Source organism: Coloeus monedula, assembly GCF_965178545.1.
Source record: "Coloeus monedula genome assembly, chromosome: 14".
Classification (NCBI taxonomy): domain Eukaryota; kingdom Metazoa; phylum Chordata; class Aves; order Passeriformes; family Corvidae; genus Coloeus; species Coloeus monedula.
This window is the reverse complement of record NC_138794.1, coordinates 18,062,654-18,087,973: the sequence shown is the minus strand read 5'-3', so window position 1 is coordinate 18,087,973 and position 25,320 is coordinate 18,062,654. Positions and strand designations below refer to the sequence as shown.

At 41.7% G+C, this 25,320-nt stretch overlaps 1 protein-coding gene across 1 annotated transcript in view; it reads right to left on the bottom strand.

Annotated features, from left to right (window-relative positions):
* The window catches only part of TMEM266 (transmembrane protein 266), a 57,709-nt gene that overhangs the window by 19,789 nt on the left and 12,600 nt on the right, over positions 1–25,320 (bottom strand). The window contains exons 5-9 of the mRNA XM_082290353.1: positions 22,678–22,832; positions 18,889–18,962; positions 9,469–9,525; positions 7,582–7,720; positions 5,985–6,100 (exon numbers count right to left, since the gene is read on the bottom strand). Of these exons, the coding sequence (XP_082146479.1) occupies positions 5,985–6,100; positions 7,582–7,720; positions 9,469–9,525; positions 18,889–18,962; positions 22,678–22,832 (541 nt within the window). The remainder of the gene's footprint in view (positions 1–5,984; positions 6,101–7,581; positions 7,721–9,468; positions 9,526–18,888; positions 18,963–22,677; positions 22,833–25,320) is intronic.

Genomic DNA, 25,320 nt, shown 5'->3' with positions numbered 1-25,320 from the left:
ACATTCAAACCAGCTAATAGAGGGCTCTAACAAAGCACACGGCTCTTCTTCCATTTGCAAACCAGTGCACAGAGGCCTGGCAGCTGCAAACAGCTGGCTGCAACTGCTCATTGCTCTTAACCAAAGGCCTTCTGGCAGTGGCAGTCAGAAATCAGGTGGAATCAGCAAATGTCAAAATACTGCCCCACTCCCCGACTTCCTGCAATGAAGCCTCCATGGCAGATTCCTGTGGGTGGTTTTTGTGTTAACCTATTGCTAGGAAGAAGTAGCAAACTAGAACTGCTAACTCAGTTCCCAGCCAGCCTGAAGCGTCCTGAGGCTTAAGGTGCTTGTGCCAGTATGAACATAGAGAATTTCAGGTTTTATCCTTGACTTGAAAAAAACAAGGAATCACAAAATACCTTATATTCCACCTTTAAAAGGGGAAAGATACCCTTTCAGACACTCCCTCAGTTTAATGGAAGAAATGCACTCAAACGTGATAGGCAAAAAATAAATTTGGAGATTTTTTTTTCATGTTGTCTAGCTCAAACTAATAGGCAGTAAGAATTAGGCATCATTTCTGGTTTTCTACATTTCACCCTTCAAAAACATTCACGTGTGTCAGAAAAAGAAATACTGTTATTAAAATGCTTAATTCTGGCTTAGAGGTATGGTATGATTTCCTTTTTTCATGAAAGACAAAAAATCTGGCAGGTATTTTTTAACACAAATAGGTAGAACTAGCAAAAAATCAGCTCAGCAACTATGTCTGCATCACATCCAGTTTAAGGAGCTTAAGCATTTACAAAGATTTGCTGAGCATTGTAACAATCAGAAGACTGAAGGGCATCACTGCATTATACAGGTGTGATAAGGAAGGAGCCCACAGCAGAAATGGGGGAGAGACCAGACTTCTCCTGCCCACTCACTGTTCTAGTGGATAAAGTGAGCATTTCCAAATACCACAGGTTACTGCCAGTCCTTAAAAGCTCCATGCCCGGTCAGCGGCAGCTTTTACCGGCAGAGTCCGTGAGTTTTATTGTTCAACTGCGCCCTGCTCATCCCCCCGCCAGGGGACACCGGGCCCGCAGCGCGGCCTCTGCTGCCACCTGCCGGCCACAGCGGGAACTGCAGCCGCGCCACCACCCCCGCGGGGACACTCGGGACCAGGGGCACCGTCACAGGCACCGCACTGGGGCACCAGTGTCACCCTGTCACGGGCACCGGACCTGGCTGCCAGTGTCACCCTGTCACGGGCACCGCACTGGGGCACCAGTGTCACCCTGTCACAGGCACCGGGCCTGGGCGCCAGTGTCACCCTGTCACAGGCACCGGGCCTGGCTGCCAGTGTCACCCTGTCACAGGCACCGGGCCTGGGCGCCAGTGTCACCCTGTCACAGGCACCGGGCCTGGGCGCCAGTGTCACCCTGTCACAGGCACCGGGCCTGGGTGCCAGTGTCACCCTGTCACAGGCACCGGGCCTGGGCACCAGTGTCACCCTGTCACAGGCACCGGGCCTGGCTGCCAGTGTCACCCTGTCACAGGCAGCGCACTGGGGCACCAGTGTCACCCTGTCACACACCCCAAACCTGGGCACTGGTGTCACATTGTCACAGACACCAAACCTGAGCACCAGTGTCACCCTGTCATGGACACCAAACCCAGGTACTGATGGCACCCTGCTACAGACAAGAAACAGACTTTTTGTTCATAAAAGGCATGGATCTACAGAGGAGATTGGTTCGAAACAAACTGTCTCCTAACAATTATCCCAGGATCTTGCAGATGCTGGAACACACTGTTAGCCACTCAAAGCAACCCCCTAAAAACAAAAGGTTAAGTCTAAGGGCGTGTTCCTTACCGGCAAAATGCAATGAGAGGCTGCATGAGCAAATTAGGTTGTAGGTGCTTCTGTCTATTGAAGATTATATTGCACACTGACCTCAGGCAGTTCTGATGTGTAAAAGAGTTAATGAGATCGCTCTGACTGCATTCAGGCAGTTTGGGGCAGCTAAAATAAATCATTAGGAGGTATAAAATATAACAGTCTCTAGATAACATCTCAGTTTACATGCCTGGTGTGATTAAGTGGGCCAACCATCCTATCTGATATTTTATAATACACATGTAAGACTCGAAAAGAGACTTACCAGTGAATCATTGAGTACTCCCCTTTAATGGTCTAACAACAGAGTAGGATTGACATAATTTCAAAGAGATCAATGAACATTTTAGCCAGAAGCTTACTTGTGTCTAACACAGGAGCAATAACTTTGCTCCACTCTATTATTCTATCAGTGCTGTCTGTACAGAATGCCCTGCCCTTAAACTCATCTGCCACTGGGATACAATCCAATGTTTATTTCCATTAGTTTAGCCATTGTTGGTAACAATAAAAATCAGGAGACAGTTGCAAAGTAATGATTTACAGGTAGAATAAAACACGGGACGACCTTGGCTGCCTTCCATCCACCAAGAAAATGACTGGTAGTTAGAAATAAATTAAAATCATTGCAAGAGGATAGCATACGTTATTTCTCCAATAGGTAATTTTACCAGCTAAATAGCCCTGTCATTAAACTAGCAGCTGTTTTACAAATTATATTCCAAGATAAAAAAAGAAATTACACCTTCCACAGTTGTCGCAGTGTTAAGAATGATGAAAACCCCAGTCCTATAGGAGCTGACAAAAAAGGAGCTCTGGTGTGGTAAGGCTGAACACATACTCTTGGCTGGGCTGTACTCAGCTGAATTACTCTTATGAAAGTTAAAGAGAAAAGATCAGGTAAGTATATCCATTATAGCAAATAGAAATTCCTTTACAGGTGATTCCAGAAGAAAAAAGCAATCTCCCCTGACTGGAATTTGTAGTTAATGAAACTTTAGAACTCTGTTTTGCAATTTAAGTTATTCTGATAAAACAAAACCATCAGCAATATACTCTGCATATTTTTGACAGTGACTGCAGTGAGACTTCTTTTCCTTTGACCTTTACCCATTTTTAGAAATCCTTCATGCTCCATTCCTGTTTAACAACCTCTTTTTTGGCCAATGGAGAATAAATAAAAAGCAAACTATTCAAACAGTTGCAGTGGGGTACTACAGAGAACAGAGTGGGGGTCTATGCAAGTATAATTTATAAAATATATTGTTTTTCAGATGTACAGCTAGCCAAAAATCAACATGTGGAAAGAGTTTTCATGTTTGCAAAAGTACATCTCCAATGTCAGTCAGGAATGGAAATGTACTTTATAGTTGTGATACCCCATCACTGGTCAAAAAACCCCACAACTGACAAAAGAAAAAGAATTCAAAAAGATGAAGGGTGGTTGTATCTTTCCTGCTTTTAATATTTAAAACAGAAATTCTGGTTCTGTCTGCTCAGTGTTAAGCACCAGTTTCAAAGCAGCATGGGACTTCTCAGAGAACTGGCCACCAACTATTTTAAATCCCAAGCAAAACAGGCTAACTATTTTTCCCAATTCCTCTAATGAAATAATTAATATTCTGCTTGAAACTTTCAAGATCGTTTCATCTGCAGAATATGCCAGACTGTGAGAATTCTAACCCCACTTGCCTGAGCAGCAGCAAAGCAGTAAGAAACTGAACACGGGATCCCAGAAAAGGAAGCACTGGGAAACCTTTCCAGCAGGAATGTTCACAGCCCCATCTCTAATTATTAAAGAGATGCATATCACCAGTGTGGTCACAAAGGTGCAGCCTCAGGTGAAGCAGTGCCTGCCTCCACTGCTGGGCCGCAGGGAACCACAGTGACTTGGCTGTTCTGCCCCTGTGGGCCGGCACTGGGGAGGCAACAGGGCAGGGCAGCCCCAGACACTGACATGCCGTGACAGAGCTGGCACCACACAGACAAGGCAATCTGGAATCAATCCCTCCTGGCTGCTGCTCTGGATCTGGGCACAGCCAGACTACTGCAGGCAAACCTTCCCTCAAAAACACAGGCAAGCACACTGAAACACCACGGACAAGCAATCCTTTAAAAAGCTCAGGAAAGATGATCAAACGAAAAAGCAAAAACCTGGCAGAATTTTAGACATTAAATACCATTAGGAGCCATTTTTCCCATCAAATGCTGTACACAACATTAATGTGAATATTATAATGCTGACAACTTGTTCTTGACTGAATTATGAAGCTAATAATTTACAAATAAAGGATGCAATATTGTGTCAATGTCTTATGTTGCTAACTGCAGCAAATTAGTACACTTACCTGGTATTAAATAGCTGAGACATTTGTTTGGCATCAAGTCAGGCCGGTAAGAGGGATTAGCGTGCTGTCAACTTTCTATAGACTGTATTTTTCCATAGCAGATCACACATGAAAGCTACAAGAGAACCTGCTCTGTTTTCTCAGATTTACTCCTCTCCCAGTGCAGTATTTCTTTGTGTTTGATGTACGGGGTGTTACAACCATCAGAGTTTGGATTCAGGGCTAATCTGGTCAGACATTCAGGAGTACCTGGCTCAGAATGGAGAGCAGCAAGAGCTGCTCCTGAACCCCACCTGAGATAATGAGCCCACCTTTACTCAGACTATGAAACAATAATACCAAAAACTGTTTAGAGATTGAGGGTGTTATCTGGCTGTATAACAAAGTTCCTAAAAACAAATGTTTTAAAATTTATGATTGTCAAGAACGTTAGTATGGTCTGACAGACAAAATACTGCGCTGGTTCTCAAAAAATCACCAATTTGCTTAGGTTTGGTCAAAGAATAGTATTGCCCTTGTAAAATGGGGTGTATACCATTTACCTGGCAATTTCACAACCATGACAGAATCCCAAATCACTAAATACCATTGTGCAAATACCATCGTGCAAAGGTGTTATGAAGAGGACTGCAGTTTTGCCACCAAAGACACCTATATAGTTGGCACCCAATTTTTGGCAGATAGCCAAGCCTAAGGTTTAGAAATTTGTTATGGTGAATATGACAGACTCAAAATTAGTGTTATGAAATGACACACTGTCTACAGTTCTTCCTAATGCATCACACAGACAAGGCAATTCACCACCACCAGGAGTTCATTGCAGAATCCTAGGCTGAGATCCAGGAGATCTGGACCTAAATCTAAAAAGCCAGTTGGGGACCTAAATATTGATGGGTTTGTATCTTAAAAGTACCTGCCATAAGCCAGGAGTGGAAGCTAGAAATCCTCAGGATTTATTTGAACTGTATCTCATAGTTACCCTTTCAACTGAAACAAGAAGTAAATCACTCGGGGATCATTCTGTTGTGGTCTGATGGTCACCTCAACACTCACCCATCCCGAGCCTCGACATCTATCCCTGGTTTCTACTTTAAAGCAAATCAGTCAAGAACTCATTTGCATAAGACAAATGGCAAAAACTCCTGGCTCATTGCCCCAAAAAATGGTTTTACACCTTTTTCATGTAAATATATTCATTTGAGATATTTCAAACTTTACCTTCCCCTATCTCTAGACTGAATCACTGAACATTCAGGGGCCTGGGAAGGATCTTAAATCTTGACTTGCTTCCAGGAACTGGAAGCTTCTACTGCAACATTTTGAACTTGCCAAGAGTCTCTGACTGACCTACAGGGAAGCCGCCTTCTGCATTCAAAGCAGGGAAATTCATTAGTTTTTAACTGCACATACTTTTCCTAGGAATACTAGCTGCAGTCTCCAACAATGGCTTTTGTATGTTAGTACTATGTCAAGCTAGCTGTACTCATTCAATAAATTACATACCGGAACCATTTGTTTTCTGTTGCTCACATTTGTTTTCCTCACCTCAGACAACACAAGCACAGCAGCAGAGACAGCTGACTGCTGTTTGACAAATACCATGCTGACAATATCCTGGCTGCAGCTAATGCTTCCTTAGCACTGAGACCTGTCACCCTACAACACAAGTCCCAGTGGTACTTCTCAAAGCTCAGCCTGCATCAAAGTACATGAACTGTTTGATTTGCCTTGACAAGATATGTGTAAATAAAGACATAACTGAACTTTACCCCTTGTTCTTGGCAGATCTGGGTTAGTCTTTCCAGCTGCTCATCTTGAATAACCTTTGCCTTCTCATATTGCTGAATCATCATCTCCATCTCCACTTTCACTGGAAGGACATATGCTGGAAAACACAAATAACACTTAAAGCAACCCAGCTGTGATTTGGTTTTTTATCAGAAAGAAAACCTTTACCGGACAAAGAACATCAGCCCTCTCCCTTGCATCTAGAGAACTGGAGTATTCCTAATAGAAGCAGCACTAGAGTACTTTTTTCAGGGAAGAATTTCTAACATAGGAAATGCACGGTCTAGATGTTGTTTGGTCAGACCTCCATCTGCCTGGCTGAACTGAAATGCATGCTGCCTGCTCTTCCCAGATTCCATGCTAGTACAGCTCTTCCCCAGTATTTACCACAGGTTTCCCGAATTGCTGGGTAGGATGATTTTCTGTTTAGAGTCAGTCCCACTACCTCTGAACTTGAACAGCATGGCTCCCTCGGGAAAAGAACTATTCCAGAAGCCTATGCATTTATTTCCTAGACTTTGTGGTAAGAAATCAGTCCTTAATGGACACAGAAGACCAAGAAAGATATTTTGAAGAAACAAAAAAGGCATTTATCTTCTACTGCTTTCCAAGCTACAGCCCAGTTTTCAATGGGTCTTCTGAATGGCTCTAGAAATTTTGCTCCTGTCTTAACTATGGCAAACTCAGACTGATCAGAACAGATAGTCAATACATACTGCAGTTCCTAATGTTTTCTGAAGCTACACAAGATCCTGAAATTTTCTTTCATGCTTCAATCAGAGTGCTATGACCTCTCCTGAACTATGAATACAGAGTTTCCTGGGCATTTAAACCCAAAATAACAACTTAACTCTGATTTTTCACAAACGAGCAAAATGACCATTCATTTATTTCTTTTCTCTGAGCTGCTTGAAGCTGCTGAGAACATTGGCAACCTACACTAAAGTCCTTTCTTCCAGGCCCAGCCACAGACTTTTCTCTCTGCAACCTTGATTTGCTGGGGCTTTTTCATCTCCCCTGGTACTTCCCCACACAGGTCTGTGCAAAACACCACCAATATTCACTTCATTTCTAGGATGTACAGCAGCCAGAGAGCAACTCCAGCGGGGAATCCCCAGGGTAAGAAAATCCTCGTGGAATGTGACAAACGTATTTACTGACAAAAACTCAGAAAAGAAAGTCCCAAGACAGAGCTGGCTGTATGGTTACAGGGAGGGTGCAGCAAATGTCAGAAAAGCAGACTGAAATAAATTATTTTGCAGAATCGGGAATGACACCTGGTGGCAAAAGACATGAAGCAGGTCAGGGCATTTACTTTACAGGATAGGGGATGGGAAGGTGCCTAACAGGAAAACAAACCAATGAATTATAAGCTCCTAAGGAGCAGGAGATACAGCCATGATCTTGAGACCTACTCTCCTCCATGGGAGTCATAACTCTGTTCTGTTCGGTACTAGCAAAATAAGAGAAAGAAATAGATAGAAACACTGGTAGCAAGCAATCTTTCTGTATTTTTAAAATCACTTTTTCCCAGCCTGCCAGGTAATGCTTGGAGTCACAAACTGAGTCACTACTCACCATCAATGATCCTCTTCACTCTCCATATCCGCAGTGTGATAATAAGGCTGATAGCATCCCACGGGCTGCTGGGGCCATTAGCCACTGTTGAGGCCACCATTGGTGCCAAGGACAAGATTATGACAGCACCATCAAACACCTAGAGAGAAATCAGTTTTTGCAAACCTTTCCTTAAAATCATATCCCTGCCATTCCTCTTTGGAATCTTGAAGGACTCCCTCTTTGTCCGAAAGAAATGCAATTGTGGTACCTATTTGAAAGGGATATGAGAGGTGGCCAAGCCACAGAAAGGCTGCATCCTTTTCAGGTAGCACAACAGAATGTCTCAGTACTTTTTATGAGGTGAGGAGAGATAAACTGTGGTGGCAGGGCAGGGGGAGAGAAAGGTATTTGGAAATACTGGCCAAAATCCCCAGGAAGAAGTGATAGCCTAAATGTTATTGCAGTCAAAGAGTTTTATCATCACTGGTATTTATTACCTGTTACTTGGCATAATGTCATCTAAAAAAAAGATGCAGTCCCTGCCCATAGATCTTACTGTCTAAATGAAGAGATCAAGAAGACAAGTAGAAAAAGATGGAGCAAAGAGACTTGATGGCTCTTGGCCATTCCCTGACTACACAACACGTGGGGAATGGCTGTGCACCTAGACAGAAGGACTGCCTGCTCTCACTTTTATGGGGCAGAGAGCTTTGCAAGGATTTTGACAACTGGGACCATTCAGAATGATTTATATGATACTGGCTGTATTGGGATTCGATCAGAAAAAGCAATTGTGCAAAGCATTAGACAGAAATGAGCTAGGAAATATGTTTCAGAGCAAACTGCCCGTAGTGTTGTGTCTGTCCCACACTGGCCGAGCAGGGTAGAAGAGAGTACCATGTTCTCACTCCTACTGAGACCCTCCTCTGCTGCCAAAACCCATTGATTAATGGTTTGCATAAAAAGGCAGGGCACAGATTTTTGTAAGAACTACATATTCAGAACTGTGCATAACAATTCAGTGTATTGAAAAGAAATACTTCTTACTGCAGCCACTCAATGGGCAGTAAAAAATATCACTACTCCAAATTACCAAAAAGAATTATCAAAAACTACTGCATTTAGCCTTAATAATAAGAAAACCTGAATCAACAATTAAAGTTTCATGTCATTGTTTTAGCAAAATAAGTTAAAATCTTTACAACTTTATTACAAAAACGTGCAAGACTCTAGATTGCCTAAACTCCAAGAACACTTGGATTGTCTTCTGGTTCTTCCTGCACAGCAGTGGTTTATGAGGCAGTATCAAGAAAGCGCTTTTAATTTTCCCAATCTCCATATTTCTGCTCAGACTGGGATTATGTATTACTCATAACACATGGATTTCCTTATCTGTCTCTAAAAGAGTATGCACGTTCTACCTAATTTTCAATTTGAGGTAATAATTACAGTGTTTTTCAAAACAATTTAACAATAAAAATACAGGGTTTGCCAAGCTAGTATTTTCTATCAGGAAACTACATGCAATTTTTCAACTAACTCAACTAAATTCAACTCAATTATGGCAATGGCGATACAGAACTCAAGTGACAATTTTTACATCTCGGGGTAGCAGTATCATCAGTTAGACCAGCATAGCTCTAACAATAAAAGACACACATAGAACAAGAAGGGCAAAATCCCTCCCTTCATAAAATATTTTCAAATATAGCACTCTTTTGAGTCTCTCACAGAAAAAGGGACTGCATCACACAGCTATGGATAATGCACATAAGGAGAAGAATGTGTGTATTTATCTGCCTTAAAAGATACTGTATTGCATCAGGTTAATAACAAAGTCATCCAAAGCAGTTCTTCATGGTCTTACTGGGGCTGCCTGGAAAACAGTACTGAGAGAGAGCTTACCTCTATTTTGTTTTCAATGTAATCCCATATGCCAAGGACCACAATCCTCAAAACAGTCTAGTAGAATAGATTAGGGGGAAAATAGATTATGAATGTTATTGCAGTCTTAGGTAAACATTTAGCCCCTTACCTATTTAGGGCATAATTTTTTGTCTTATTTAAGCATTATACATTTATTCTAAATAATAATCAGGTTCTAGAAATAGCTAAATTTCCATATTGAAAAAGAAGATATTGCTTTCCAACCACTATATTGACTTAGTAAAACCTCCACAAACAAGTTCCAAGTTCAAATGCTCATCAGTCTTTCCATCTTCCTAAAATTTTGTTTTCAGATTTGCATGATTTAGATTACCAACCCTCCCCACGCCCCTGACCCAAGCCTACATAAGAACCACTGTGGGGCCCCCTCAGTCAGAATGGGGGAAAATGCTCTTTTCTGGCCACCTTTGATATGCCAGCACTTACTTGTTTTCTAAGAGAAGAGGCACTGTCCTGTCCTGATGCCTAAAGGTACTGACATTTCATCAGTCTGAAGAGCAGATGCTCTTAACTGGAGTCTAAGGCAATTGCCTTATCGTAAGAGCCCAGAAAGTCATAGGATAAGGGAGAAAAATATCTCTGTGATCCTTCTCTACGAAGCAAAACAGCAATAAGTAGCCTCAACAGCTAAAACAAGAGGAATAAAGAACACAGAATGAACCAATGGTGAATTCCCATTAAAAAAATCCAATAGCATCTTTCCTAATTTTTAACCTGGCTTTCAGAAGACACAGTAGAAGAAAAAAATCCATCAGTCAACTTGCGATTGAAATTGAACTCACATAAAAACCTAACTGGTAGGTATGTTTCCTGCCAACAGCAACAACAAGGTCAGATTTTGACAGACATGAGGAGTCTACCTGCAGCTAGGAGCCTTACAAAGACCACCAAAATGCTACTTTCTCCATTAAAGAGCAGCATAATGACTTAGCGCTCAGCAGGCAATGCTGAGGGGTAACCATGCACGGAATTGCACAGAAAAAGGTGACTCCAACAAATACATGTATCTCCTCTTCACTACAAATACAAATATTAAATCCCAAGTAACTCTGAATTTATGCTAAACATACCATCAGTACCTAATCGCAGAACAACACTGAATTTTTCAGTAGCGTTCCTATGCATGGTTTTGCCAAACCCCATGAGCTCAACTGCCTCACTTGGCCGGGATGACTGCTCTGTTCTCTTGGCACTCCAAACCTGGGTAACAGCACTTAACCCTGCTTTGCCAAGGGAGACATTGCTGTGGGGCAAATGGTGCTTCCAGAGCCCAGCCCCACATCACCAAGGAGCAAGAAAGTGAACCAGCCAACACCTACTCAGAAATGGTGTACGCAAAGGCACAGGCCAAGTCTGGCTGAGAAAGCAAGGCGTGAGCCAGAAGACAAAATGCAGCATCCTCTTTCCTCTATAAAAAATGATGATACTCTACACAGACAGCAGAATCTGCCAATGTCTGTACTCCTAAAAACATTGTACTTCCAAAGCACTTTACAAAGGCAGCAGGGGAGTACGTCTCTTTCCATATTAACCTGTATGCCCAAGGTTTATTTACTGTGTGGAGGGAGAGATACACAAGAGCAGGTGCTCAAGTCCCTAATGACCCCAAACTGGCCAGCCCAATGTGATGTAGGCACAAGGTGTAAGTACATGTGCTGTAACCAGCCAAGGTACTCCTGCAGCCTCAGCTCAGCTACTGAGCTGAATTCTGCCAGGCAAAAGCATCCCAGCTCCTCTGCCAGCATCTCCCTCACTCCTCACTGAGGAGCTGCACAAAATGCTTACATACTAGTTACTTGTGTGCCCATAAGTTCAGCTGTATTAGTTACCTGGGGTCCCCCACACAGGACCCACAGCAGGCAGCCACAGGGAAACACAAGGAGAAGTAGAGCCTTCTATAAAGCTTGGGGTACCACCTTTCCTACAGCCACCCTGCTGACAGCACAGCTTACTCTTTGCTATGCTTAGGCAGGATTTATGAAGTGCCAGGTCAATGAGCAACTAACTACAGGATGGCTGAGCACTTAACACCTTTACAGAAACTGAGGGTTAAAATCTTTCTTCCTTTGGACAGGTGTGCACAAAGGTATTTTCACTGAAAGGAGGCATATCTGCACAAAGAAAACTGAAACACCACCTCACAACCCTAAATATGATTTAACATGGGACTGTTAAGGGAATGTAAAAAAGGATTTTACTCTCTGTCTTTTTAATTCCTCACTGCAGTGTTTAAATCAGACTGTGCTACTGTCATGTTAATGGGGGTGTGAGCAGTTCCAAGGGCTGGAAGCTAACACAAATGTTTTCATTCCCACTCTGCTGCTGTGAATCAGCACAAGTCAGCAGTGACTGGAAGTCTACCTGGCAGACATTTAATGCAGGAATGGTGTTGGTGCCCAGTAAAACATGCCCAGATGATCAGCACCTTGGCTCTCAGCTAGAGCAGACACTGCAGGAAGGTGAAGTGGTAAGCATGGGATAATCCAGCTCCCCATCCCAGAGCTGCATCCTTCAGAACCAGCTGGGCAGAACTGGGGGTAAGCTTAGAAAACATTTGCTCTGTATGAAAGCTCTTCAAGCTGTGCACCAGCATTGTCACTCTGAAAAAAACCCCATCACCACTGAAGTGACAAGAGCCAGGCAAGGCACTTCCCTTGGTGACCCGAGTGAGTCCCAGCCGGGACACTGAGGTGCCCCTGGGCCAGCACAGCTCCAGATGAGCTCTGGCTGTCTCCACTCTGCCTGTGTGTGTCCATGGCACCAGAGAACATCCACTGCTGCTGCCACACAGCTCTCACCCAGAGGAGGCTGAAGCAAAGAAATTTGGACTGTATTGGGCACCTCCTTGATTGCTCAATATAATAAATACTTTGACTGCAATGAAAGCATTGGTATTTCTTACATATAACATTTTCGTATTTTTTCCAAAGCAATCAAAAACATGTTTCAAACAAATATATATATATTACATCTGATTGTATATTGTCTCTGTACAGAACTTTAAAAATGAGGAGCTGTAGCAGAATCCGAAAAAACACAGAGACAGAAATTAATAATCCAGGAAACTTCCTATGCATTGTTCAAGGACCAAACTGAAAGACGCATATGAATTAAAAGAGAATTGCAACTGCAAAACATTCATCACAGACAAAAATGTTAGTCAAATCTACCATTTATAAATACAAGAATCTACATGAAAAAAGGAAAAAAGGGAGTAGTACTGATGTTCCTGACTGATATGCAGGCATTTCTGAGCACTGTAGTAAATGCACACACATAGTTTTGCATTACACCACAGGCATTCTGCATTTCTGAACACAGATTTGAAAAAAAAAACATTAAGTATCAGTGTGAGTATTTTCCTGTTAAAGGCCACTGCCAGCTCGGATTTTTGTATTTGAAAAAGAAAGCTTTAATATTTTTTGACTGGAAATCTTTTAATTAGAAAGCCCTTAACACATATATTTTTCAGCTGTATCAGAAATACTTTTTTTTTTTTCTGCTAAAAGCTGATTTATTACATGAAAGTCTTGTCCGGTGCACTAATAAAAGGCAAATGACTGAACAGTTCTGTTAACTTCTTTAAGCTAAAGTAAACCCAGATAAAATTTTAAACCATTTTTCAGACAGAAATCCAGTTTCAAAATTGACAATGTCTCCTGGTGACACACAATTGTTTGCACGACATTAACTGTCTGCAGTGAAGTTTACGATGAGCTGTGTGATGCTGCAGGTTCGCTCCTCAATTTTGTAGGGAAACTTGGCCAAGTCCTTTGCTGAGCCAGCTGTGTGAATTCCCACAATCTGCATTTGTCAGCTGCCTGCACAGTACATTAGGTAATTTTAAGTACTTTTCTGCTTGCACATTTAATATACAATTTACTACTCAATGAGTCACTGCGTCAAATCCCTCCGTAGTGTGAAGAAATCACCAGGAGGCAGCACAGGAGGGGAAGCTGGCCCAGCAGCATGAGGCAAAGGAGAGGAACTCTGCATTTCAAGATGGGGTAGGGATTGGGCAGGAGATAGACAGGATGGGGGAGGCTGGAGAGGATGTCCGTAGAAAAGCCCCTCCTTCCCTCCATTGCCACAGAACTAATCTGTTACAGAGGTTCCAGAAACTCTGTAGATTAAGCTTTTGCCTTTTGGATATATCTCATAAGACCAAGTATTTATTGAAAGCTTTCCCAGAACACCTTGTACCCAATCTGTAATTTATAACTCCTCTCATCTGGGTCACTCCACAGAGGCCTTAGCTCATCCAGTCCTTAGAAGAATCCTCTTTTGCCATCTGCTGTGCCTGTCCCGACCTACTGCATTAGCTGTCCTAGCACACGCTGTCCCCAGGCCACCAGAGCCCAGGGGAACGTGCTGTCATGTTTAAACCAACACATCCTTCTGTTTCCAGGGCACAGGCATTCTCCTCACACAGCTTCTCTTCAACCAAGGCTCTGAAATGACATGCTAAACTACAGACCCCACGTCACCATTATCCAGTACAACCTACTCCCATGTCCTGTACTCTGGAACTGCTGGGGCTCCATCAGCACGTGGTCCTACAGAAATCATTCCCTGCCAAAGCTTGGAGCCATGAACAGACATGAACACACTGTGCTCTCTCTCACTAACACCACCAGGACATCACATACTCAAATGCACCTCTGCACAAACTCTGCAGTTCTACTTCTTATGTTCTCCCAATATTCTCACAATCTTAATTCTTAGAATATGGGGAAAACCAATGAGTTTTCAACTGATAATTCTGTATAGATTTGACAGGCCTTTTCAGGCATGGGAATGGCTCACCAAAGACTCTACCATATATGCAGACCAGCCAGGGAACTGGGCTTAAGCAGCCCTGCATCACAAGTTCTCTCTGGGCGTGGTCACACAAACATTAACATTTATCTCTGAAACACATGGTGTAAGAGGCACTGCACTGCCACAATCAAGAGATGAAAGCACAGATGAAGCACTGATAAAGCACACTGTAAGACAGGTATACTATTGGAAATGAAATGGGCAGACTGGCATTTCAGGCAGATGTCCACCTAGATTCCTAGAACTTTACAGGACCATTTTCCATGGTAACTACTTTTTTGTGAAGCCAGAAAATTGGTTAGTAAAGAAATTTCCCAGTATATTAGTATTTATTTTATACATGCTGGCAAAGAAGGAAGCCTAAATTTACCTTTATAAATGATATTAATATTTAAAATCTGTATTTTTGTTCCTAGACCCCACTAATGAATCCATTTAAAAAACAAAACATACACAACCAGCAATGAAATGCATTGATGCACCCTGAGAAAAGTTGTGTGTACATGGAATAAAAGTAAACGCACAAAAGAGAAACCACAGCTTACAGAAGATTAATAGATTATTGTCTTTCCATGCAGCTCTTTGAAGCTCACAAATAACATAACAAAAGTAACATACCTGAGTTTTTAACATAAATTATGAATTTGTTGAGGGAAAGGCATTATTTACTTAGTTCTGTCATTTGGGATGGTTTTTTCTTTTTAATAGAACTTTAACAGCAGAGTCTCCCTTTGGAGGTTTCACTCCTTTCAAGGGTTGCTATTAATAAGCAGAAAAGTGGCAGGTTACTATCAATACTTCTTTTAGACATACAGGATGAGGAAAAAGCCTTGGAGTTCTTTCCTCCTGTGAGCCATAGCTAACAAAGCAGATTGTTTATCAGCTGGGATCCCACACTTACTCTACTCGCTTTGAGAACTCATTTCTTGGACACAGATGCCAGAAAAAAGGCACAGTTTGGTGCTTGCCTGACTTTGAGCACATAAGACTTGGCTCCTCCCAGGGAAACACTCAAGTGCTTCCCTTCAGCAGAAGGCCTGAGTGCTGGGCTGACTGAAGCACACACAGAGCAACGCAACCAACTAACATCAAGGAACGCCATTCTCGCACGCAGTCTCATCAGTCTTAGTGGAAAAGCAGGGCTGAACAACAGCCACAGAACCATGTATTTGTGGCAGTGTGATAAGACTGTTAAAAGCAGACTTCAATCCATTTACCAAAACACAGTGACATTCCCCATCCTCCTTTTCTCAACTAATACCAAGGTTGAATTCGCCCTCTTGAGAGGGTGTAACCCCGGCCTTGCCTTGCTATTGATACTGGGATTTCCCCCCAGTGTCTCTCTCTTCTCTTCTGTCTTAACATCTAGGTAACATTTGGTGCACAGACAAATCACACTGATGTACTTAAACAGAGACAAACATACACAATCATCACCACTAGTAAATCCTGTTCAAACACTTGGAAAAACGCAAACAGAGCTGATGTGTACTTCACTTGAAAAAGGATATTTTAATGCTGGAAAGTCACAGACAGTGACAGAGTATAAAATGAACGGAGTGCTTTTAAGGTTTGTAGCTATAATACAAACCTAGGGAGAGCAGGAGGATGCTCTGAGAGCAGCTACTCAGCTTTGTTGGCAGCTGTTTTGGTGGCATTTGCCAGCTGCTGGCATGTTTAGCCCCCCTCATTTTAACCAAGCAGAAAGCCAGTGCCTGTTTAACTCCAACACGACATGACTGCAATTACCTGCAATGCTTTGAAAGCACCACCTTTAAACAGTCATATGCTTCCAAAACATTCAGATTTTGTGCTGAAAGTTTTCTAGGTTTTAACAAGTCTTTTACAACTTTGTTCTTTAAGCTGAGACCCTTCTGCAGAATTGTGTACCCATATTTACAACCAATGGGAACCAAATTACAGAAAAAACAGCACACATCCAAACTTAGAACACGGTACTTGCTATGGCAACAACCTTTTTTGAACACCAGAATCATTGAATCCTTGCTTGGAGGATTGCTCAAGGACTCATCAATCCTCAGCAGTTGCCTCTTATATCCAGGCAAACTAATTAAACCTGTTCATCTCTGGTATATCATCCTGGCATGAAGTCACAGACTGCAGAATCTCACTGATCACATGATCTTCTCAACAAATGATCCCAAAGACAGCTGACTCATGGTATGGGAATCAGAGGGGAAAAAAATCCCCTGAAGGGACCAAAGGAGTAAATAAAATTATGATGGATAAATAAAAAAAAAGCCACTTGCAATTTTTGCTGTATTTTGTAACCTCTTGGAAAAAAAAAATAATTATTTGGATGACAGAAAATTATACCCTCTGTTTTCCCTCTCATAAGACATAATTCGATATGCACTCAACTTGGCATAAGGCCAACCTCAGCAAACCCAAAAGGAAAGGTACACCTGAACTCTGTCCCAGACTGGTGGCCTCTGAAGCACATCCAGTTGGTCTGTGGAGCCACCTTTGTCTCTGAGCTGCCAAATGAACTTATATCCAAAAATCTACCCTGGTTTGTGCACCTCACAACGGCTGTCTTGTGGCCTCATTTTTCTTTGATCAAAATTCAATAATCAAATAGCTGAAGGAAGATACTTCGGAAAACAGAAGTAGATAATGAAGTGCATGGTAAGTTTATAATAAATGAGAGCAGCAAGAAGACAAAGTAGTTCCAAATACCTAATAAAGAGAGGAGAAAAACCAGCACAGATCCCAAATGAGGATGGTGAGTCAGTAAACCTGTTTTGGCTCTGTGATACACTTCTGTTACTCTTTTCCTGCAAAATACTTCTGAACCAGTTCATCCACTTTGGAGGGTACCCTGTCCCAATAGAACTGAAATAACTAATTCCCTTCCTTGAGCCAGATGAGTCCCTGCCTCGAGGATGTGTCTGCAGTGCCACAAACAGCCTGACAACACCTATGCACTCAGGGAGCGACATAGGAGCAAGGCACTGTGGCAGGTGTGAGAAGAGTGCTGGTGGTGCAAGTGAATGAAAACAGAACTGGAGACTGCAGTCCAGCAGAAAGGAATTGAGGAGCACAGGAGAGGCTTTTGGTGTAACCAGCTCCAGAAAGCAAAGGGGATCAGGTGAGCAGGGTTGTGCAGCCATGCTGGTAGCATCAGCTACAAGCTGATCCGGTTGGGAAGCTCAGGATTACAGGGAGCTCCAGGGTGCTAATCCCCACCGAGGAGAGAGGAAAGTATTTCTTTAAAGGGAATGGACACCATCTAGCAAACCTGAGTCTTTGGGAATTAGGATATGCAATTCACAAAGGAAAGACTCTGCAAAATTTTTAAAATTGTCTAGAGATTATTTTCAGTCAGCTTACATGTAACCTACAGCCCACCTCACTGTCAAAGGATGGAGACAGTAATAGGACCTATTTGCATACCTGCAGCACCAGAGGGCTGGGATGCAGAGCAGCCTGAGATTCCTGCCTGCCATCAAACAATCCTTTCAGAAAGCACCCACCTACAACACCAGCTGAAAAACCCTGTGTAGAAATACAAAATGATACCTGTAAATGTATTTCATCAGGAGCACCATGGAAATTACCAATGATATAATATGATGAGTATGAATTCAACACAAGTGATCCAAATCATTTGCAGATATCACAGCTCTTTGATTATTGGTTTTTTGTAACCTTCACCTTGTAACCATCTAAATTTACTACAGAGTGAAGACTTTAACAAATCTCTGTGGATTATATTTTCTCCTATGGAACCAGAAAAAAATATTTTTAAATATTTAAGTCCAAGCTGTACTCCGACTTAACAAACATAAAACTTGTTTTTGTGACAAGTCACATATCACAACCTGAAAAATAGCCATAAAAGCACTTTTGAATATTTCAGCAGCAGACTCAATGTCTCAATTCCACTGATTTCTTTCTGGAACAAAGCTGAAAGCTCAGAAAAGCAGATTATTCCAGTTTGGTCATTTGTTACATCATGATTAGAGCCTTTTCCAATGCATACACTCATACACATTTTGGCAAAGAAATTCACCATTAGTTTCATTCTCTGACTAGGTCTATCTGCAGCAACCTGGAATATATAAACTACCTTAATAAACCGTGAGAGGAGATAATTCCATTCTCAAAACAGATCTTTTTGTAAAAACTCCTGTGGATCTTTATCCCTGAAAAACATATCTTCATCTTAATCCTATACCTTATACCCAATGACACTGATAACAAATGGATCAAACTATCCTGTGTCCAGTGCCTGTAGTGGTTCAGAGATTATTATTTCTTTCTGCAGCTTTCCAATTATAATTTGTAAGGCAATATCTCCTCTTCCATGTTTCCTTACCAGTTCTAAGTAACTGACAAACAGTGCTAATCTAAAAAACATTTTTTAGTTTGCTAAGTAGAAGCAGCAACAGTACATTTTTGCTTGTTTTTTTCCTTAAAATACACTGTACTACATTAATTACAGTCAAACTACTGTAAAACTCTTGCTAATTCCAGTGACAACTTAAAAATACTTTGCAGTTCTGTATGTGGTGAAAGACTGGTTATACATACCTCTGAAAAGAAAACAGAGAGGATGACTAGGCTGATCCAGTGAATTACTCCTGCAAACTGGGAAGCACTTGAAACTGCAATTAATATAATACAACAAAGGGTCATTATAGTAGCAGAGTGCAACTTAGGTTTAGTATAATTAGTACTGCCACAACTTACACAGGATAAAGCTTGCTTTCTTAAATTTTGCAATGGAAGTACCACAAAGAAGATGGGATGCAATGGGACATGGAACTCCAGCCCTGCCAGCTGCTCACCCTAATTCACCATGTTAGCAGCTCTTCACTGGAGCTTTTACAGACACTCCTGCTGGTAAGCAATGGCAGACACACAGCTCAGGTCTTTGATGCTCTGCCACTGCTTTATGTTCTCGCCCCATGCACTGCTTTAGTACGAGATGTGTGACCGACTCCTGTGTACCTAAAATTCCAGAGTTAGGATTCAGTAAGGAAACAGAATGCTCTACAATCCCCACATTATTTCTCGTGTTCAGTCTCTGACAATTCAGCTCAGATGATCAGTACTTAAACTGGAACAGGTAGTTAAAAGCTAGTGCTCAAAATGGGCTTCAAAATACATTTCACGCTGACAGAAAAATGCGAAGTTGACACGGCCCACTAACTCAACTGCTAGCAATTCCTACTTCCACATGCTCCTAAGTTTGGATTAAGGGAACGAAGAGAAAACATTCTCTCCTTATTCAGGGTACTTGTGAGTCTACCATCTCCACAGCAGACAGACCAGAGCAGTCTGTGCAGTCTTGCAGTGTCAGAATGACAGTGTAAGGCAAGCAGTGGCTGTGTGCATAGAGGTGCAAGGCGGTGGCAGAATTAACTATGTCCCAAGAACATACAGGGCACACACTAAATGAACAATTTTATTTTTAAATCAGAATCGATTAATATGAGAAGGAGAGGAGAGGGATGTAGGAAGAAATCAGGATACAAATAAAACTGAGTATGTGCTGCCACTGGAACTCTCACGGCTGAAGCTCTTTTGGGGCTTGGATGAGTGAGCATTTGCTGTGCTGCAGCAGAGGAACTACTTAAAAGTGAAACAAATTAGCAAAATAAAATACAATAAAGTTATCCTAAGGCACTATCTTTACTGGGCAGCCTGAAGAACCAGAAACCCTTTGGATGCAGTTTTTCCAACAGGGATCGACTGACATAAAGGCTCCATCTGCCCCCTAGCGACTCAAAAAGATACAGCAACCACGAATTTGGGACGAAAATGCATCCTGACAAACGCTGAGTGACCATTACAGAAGCTCGTAGTAGAAACCCTTGCCTTCAGTGGATGTTGTTCCCTCTGATTTCCTGGCAGATATACACTGCAAGCATGTGTATGTGATGCTCTTGGTTTGGGCAAGCCCTGAACCCCGCGTTACTGAGGCTCGGCTGCAGCACAGGCAGTGTTCCCTTTGCACAGCTCTGCACGGCCGCAGCCAGGGCACAGGGCCGGCAGCTCAGGAGCAGAGCTTCTCAGCTCCACACTGCTCAGGAAGCTGACTGCAGAAGGAGGGCAGTACTAACATGATTTCCTGAGTTTCTTTCCCCCAAATACCCTAAAAGGTCTCCGACCTTTTCATGTGTGTGTCCTAGTTTGCAAATCTGGTGTCCATCTCTGAAACCAAAAGCTTCGTGCATAGGAGAAGTGCATCATGCAACCAAAGATTACACTGAAAGTAGCAGAGAAAAAATATGCTCTAAAAATGTCACAGCCAAAGAAAACACCAGGTTGCTTCTGCTGCATTTTTTTTTGGTTGGTTGCTTTGGTTTTCTTTTAATAAAGGGAGGCTTCCTAAGTAATTACAGTCTATAGCACGGATTAGCAGTTGTCATTATGGACAGAATTGGAAGTGATGTGCTGTAAAGTATCTTAATGCACTGCTTGGTTTTATAAAGAATAAAGAACTCTTTAAAACCATAATTACATTTTTGAGAAACATAGTTATGGGCTAATGGGTTTTCAAAACCTTAATGTGACACACATCCCTCATAAGGCACAGCTGGAAAAATTCTATCAGCATCTCCCAGCCAGCCTGTATCTGATTTAAAACAAGATGGAAGGTACCCAAACTTGGCAAAGGGAAAAAGCCTCATGGCTTTATGATGATTCATTAGCTAAACTGTAAAGTAGTAACACAAGTGGAATGGATCCCGAGAAAATCCACCCAGGCAGGGGCCACCTCTGAACAGTGAAGTCACCCAGCTCAACCAAACACCTACAGGTTGTGCACAAGGTGTAAGCTGCAGAGCTTTCAACAGTGTTATACGCACCAGACATGCAGAGGAGCAATGATGCCTATCTTTGGAAAGCTATCTTTGGAAAGTTCTTCAGAAAATAAATGGTGAGAAAGTGGGTGCTTCCAGAGGAGAGTAACCAAAACTGTTAAAACTCAGAGAAATCAACAGTCTGTAAACTGTTTGTCTCTACAGGAAGTGAAACTTCTCTACATAAACAAAAAGATGTGACACTTCAACAAATATTGTTGAAAGCTTCTTCCGTGTTCAGTTCTTCAGGACTTACACCAACAATGAGCATTCCTGACTTTTTTGAAAGTGGCAGACTCATCCAAATCCTGGACTTCCTCATCCAAAACTGGTGAGCGACCAGAGAAAACAGCTGTAATGGTGGGGCCATGCTCAGAACAGTGTGTGCAGTACGGACAGATGGGTGGAAATGGTGAGCAACAGTGTGGAATGACACACAGTCATTTATTCATCTTACAGACTTTATGAAATGGCTGCAATTATCAGTAAAGTCCCTTAAAGTCATCTTAATACAATTGCAATACCCAAATCTTTACTCCACTACAATCAATTGACAAATTACAACAGTAAAAGGACTTCAAGAGAATAAAAATTTTGTTTGTTCAGTTTAAAGTTGCCACAGAAGACACCAGACCATGACTCTTTCGTGCTATGTATTCTTGCATTTATGCGATTGTCTGAACCCCAGCTGCCATTTCAACACATCTGAGATTGCATGGAGATCCTAGAGACTGCTCCTCAACATTTACCACAGGGGAAAGCGTAGGTGGTGTTTGTGGTCAAGTCAACATGGTATCATAAAAGAAAAAAAGAAAAAAAGGGGTGGAATGGAGGAAAAGAAGAGTAGAGGAAAAAAAAAAGAATTAGGAAGCAAAACAGCAGCATTAAAACTTCCATTGTGGAACCTGTGTAGAGTGAATTCAGATAAAGCAAAACTCCATTTAAGCCATTATTTCACTCATAGTGTGTTAGCAAAGTAGAATGAAAGCCTGTATCATTTCAGTGCATTACAAGCTAGAAGGCTATAATTTCACTTCCTATCCACTTGAGCAGAAGTAAATTAATAAGAGGTAACACCAAATACCCTATTTATTTTTATATGTTCATCGCTTTTGTATATCCACGTGTGACGGGTACCAGAGATTAATGATGCACAGATTTTTCTTCTGCGCATAAGTAATACGTCTGTAGAGGACAGAGCTTTTCAAGTACTAATGACAACACGTGTGAATCTCTGCACGTACATTTTGCTGGCATCCTTTGAAAATTTGTCCTGTACTGAATTTGTTATTTGACCTGGATTTGGTCAGACTAATAAGGAAGAGACTGACTTCACTATACCAGGGTTCCACAAGAACACATTTCTTACCTAGCCTAGTAATCATTTAAATGGTAGGAAAAAAACATCCCCAACATCCTCCCCCTTCAAAAACCGCCCAGCAAGGTAAGCCTTTTTTCATCAAAACTAAAAAAAAATTAAAAAAAAAAAAAAAAAAAAATTCCTCCTACTCACACTGGAGAAGCTTTATATCTATTAGGAGTTCCAGAGTCAGAAGAATCACCACCAATACTACACAGGCTACCAGGAAACTGTTGAGACTTGCACTGAGCAAAAATACCTGCCACACAGCTGCTCGTCTCCCACAGCATGGTTTTAGCCAGTTAGATCTAAGGAAATAAAATTAAGGGAAAAACAAGAAAAGAAAAGAAGAAGAAGTGAAAAAGGAAAAGAGCTAAAGAGCAGTGAACTCAAAATTTTAAGTTCTGCTGTTATGGATACACTCAGCAATAATGCACAAAGACTTTTCAAAGTTCACTTTCACTAGTTTCTTTACCAAGAAAAATGTAAGAAAAACCTTTGCCCTGGGATCTCCCCAGCTCTGGAATGTAGTGGTGTCCAAGTGCCTTCAATGTACTGAGTCATGCAGCCCTAATTATCATACACATTTCCACTTTCTTCCTATCTCACTAGTGTTCATGTGCTCTTATCTTGACATACATGCTGCATTCACTTATCAGTGAGTACCAAGGACTATGCTATTTAGAAGTTAATGACTTTTTTTAAAGGATTTCTCTGCTACTGAATTTTCTGGTCATGCACCTTTATACCTGCTCTACTACGAGACAGATCCGACAAGGGCTGCCAAATTTGGGTTGCAACAATCAGTCCATGACATCATGGAAAAGAACAACAGGAGTCTGGAAAACACCAAAGAATAAGCTCAGTGACTCCACAGCTACACTTTATAGTAGCAAAGGTACGCAGCCTGGCAAAGTGTCAAGCCTCTGGTCAAGGCTCTCTCACCTGGCTATTTGTCCAACTCTCACCAATCTGTTTGTGGATCAGGCCAAGAATTACCTTGCCAGAGTTTGGAGGGACAGCATGCACCAGGGACCGCTCCCAAACCTAGTTTGGATGAGGTCACCCTTTTTCAGAGGAAAAATAAGGTCTCGGCAGGATGCAGGAAGCTGTGAGGAGGCTGAGTTCTGAGGACCAGAACTCTGGAGGGAAGTTGATGAAACAGTAAACGTTGCATTAGTGTTGTGCTAATGCTGATACACATTTACAAGAGGGTTGCTAAAAAATACTTTTTTTTCTTTTAGGAGTATTGGTAATAGGAGTAACAGTAGCAGGGACTTCAGAAGCATAAAGCCCATCCTGATACTGTTTATCTCCTAACTCCTCCCCCTCACCGTCACTTTGATGCAGTATCACATCATTTCTCATCACAGTGTTCTGCAATGTTCCTGTACTGGCTCACCTCAGAAAGTTCAGATGGGATGGTTGCCTGACACTTCAGATTTTCAAAGCACTGTAAATACACATTAGGTAATGAAAAGCTGACATGATTTATTTAACAGGGTTTAAAAAGCTGCAAGTGTGATGCAGTAACCCCACTAACTAAAATATCAATACACAGAAATCAGTGGTGTACAAGAAAATATGATGATACTGATCAATTCCTAATAAACAGTCCTAGACTCAATAACTCATGTTATAATCAAACACTTGGAAAAACACCACAAAATGTTCTCTGACATACTCACAAATGAGGGAGAAAGTGATGCCAAGCAGCGCTCAGAGACTCAACATTTTCAAGCAGCTTCTCAGAATTAAGCATATCAACAACACTTGTAGTCAGATTGCCTGATTGCCTGACTGTAAAAGACCTCCTCAATTGACTCTCAAAGCTTCAGAGAAGATTTGACAAGTGCTACTATCAGGAACTTGCCCTTAGGTTAAACTCTGTTGTGGCTCCAGCCTGAATACAGAATGCACTAGATTTTAAATAGGTTGTGTTAAAACACAAAGCAAAAAAAAAAGGCATTGGGACAAAGCCTTTTTGTCAACTTGATCATTTAATGGATTTTATTTCACATAATCTCAAAACAGGATAACTTGTTTTTAATGCAACTGTGATTTTGGGCTTAGGATTGGGGTTTTTTAGCTATTTCTAAAAACAGTGAGGAGGGACGGCTCTGTTTAAACATAACAGGCTTTAGTTCTATTCTCTGTTTATATTTATCTTCCCTTTTTCAAAAGACCCATTATGCCAGTGTTTTAATATTGCAGGGCAGCTTTTCCTATTCACAGAACCATCAGTAGAGGGCCCAAGTACCTGCCTTTAAAAGCTCTGCATAGTTAAGATTTTTAAATATACCAAATGTACCAGTAAGAGTAAACCAACTGTCATACTTGACATACAATACACACGATAATTGTTACTCAAGCTTTAATTACTTATAGAGTCCTAAATAACATGGAGTTTTCTCTGTCTGTTCAGTAGTATTATTCAATATTTAGAACACCAATTCTAAAAAGCTTCTGAATTAAATTATCAGTTTACAATTGAAAAAGCAATCAGCTTAAGCAGTCAAGTGCAGCTCACCTGCATAATTCCACCTGTATCACACTCAGAAAAAGTCATATATTAAAAAATCACACTCATATATAAGGCGATTTCAAAGACATAAATGTATTTGAAATTTATGCACTGAAGAACCACCTTCAGTGCTGTATCCTAACTTGCTACACCAAGGTGACTTAGTTGGACACTTGGCCTGTGGATGGACAGGGACCAGCACCTGCACACCGCTGTCTACAGGCTGACATGCTAACCACCCTGACCCCTAATACACAAATCTCACCTCTTTA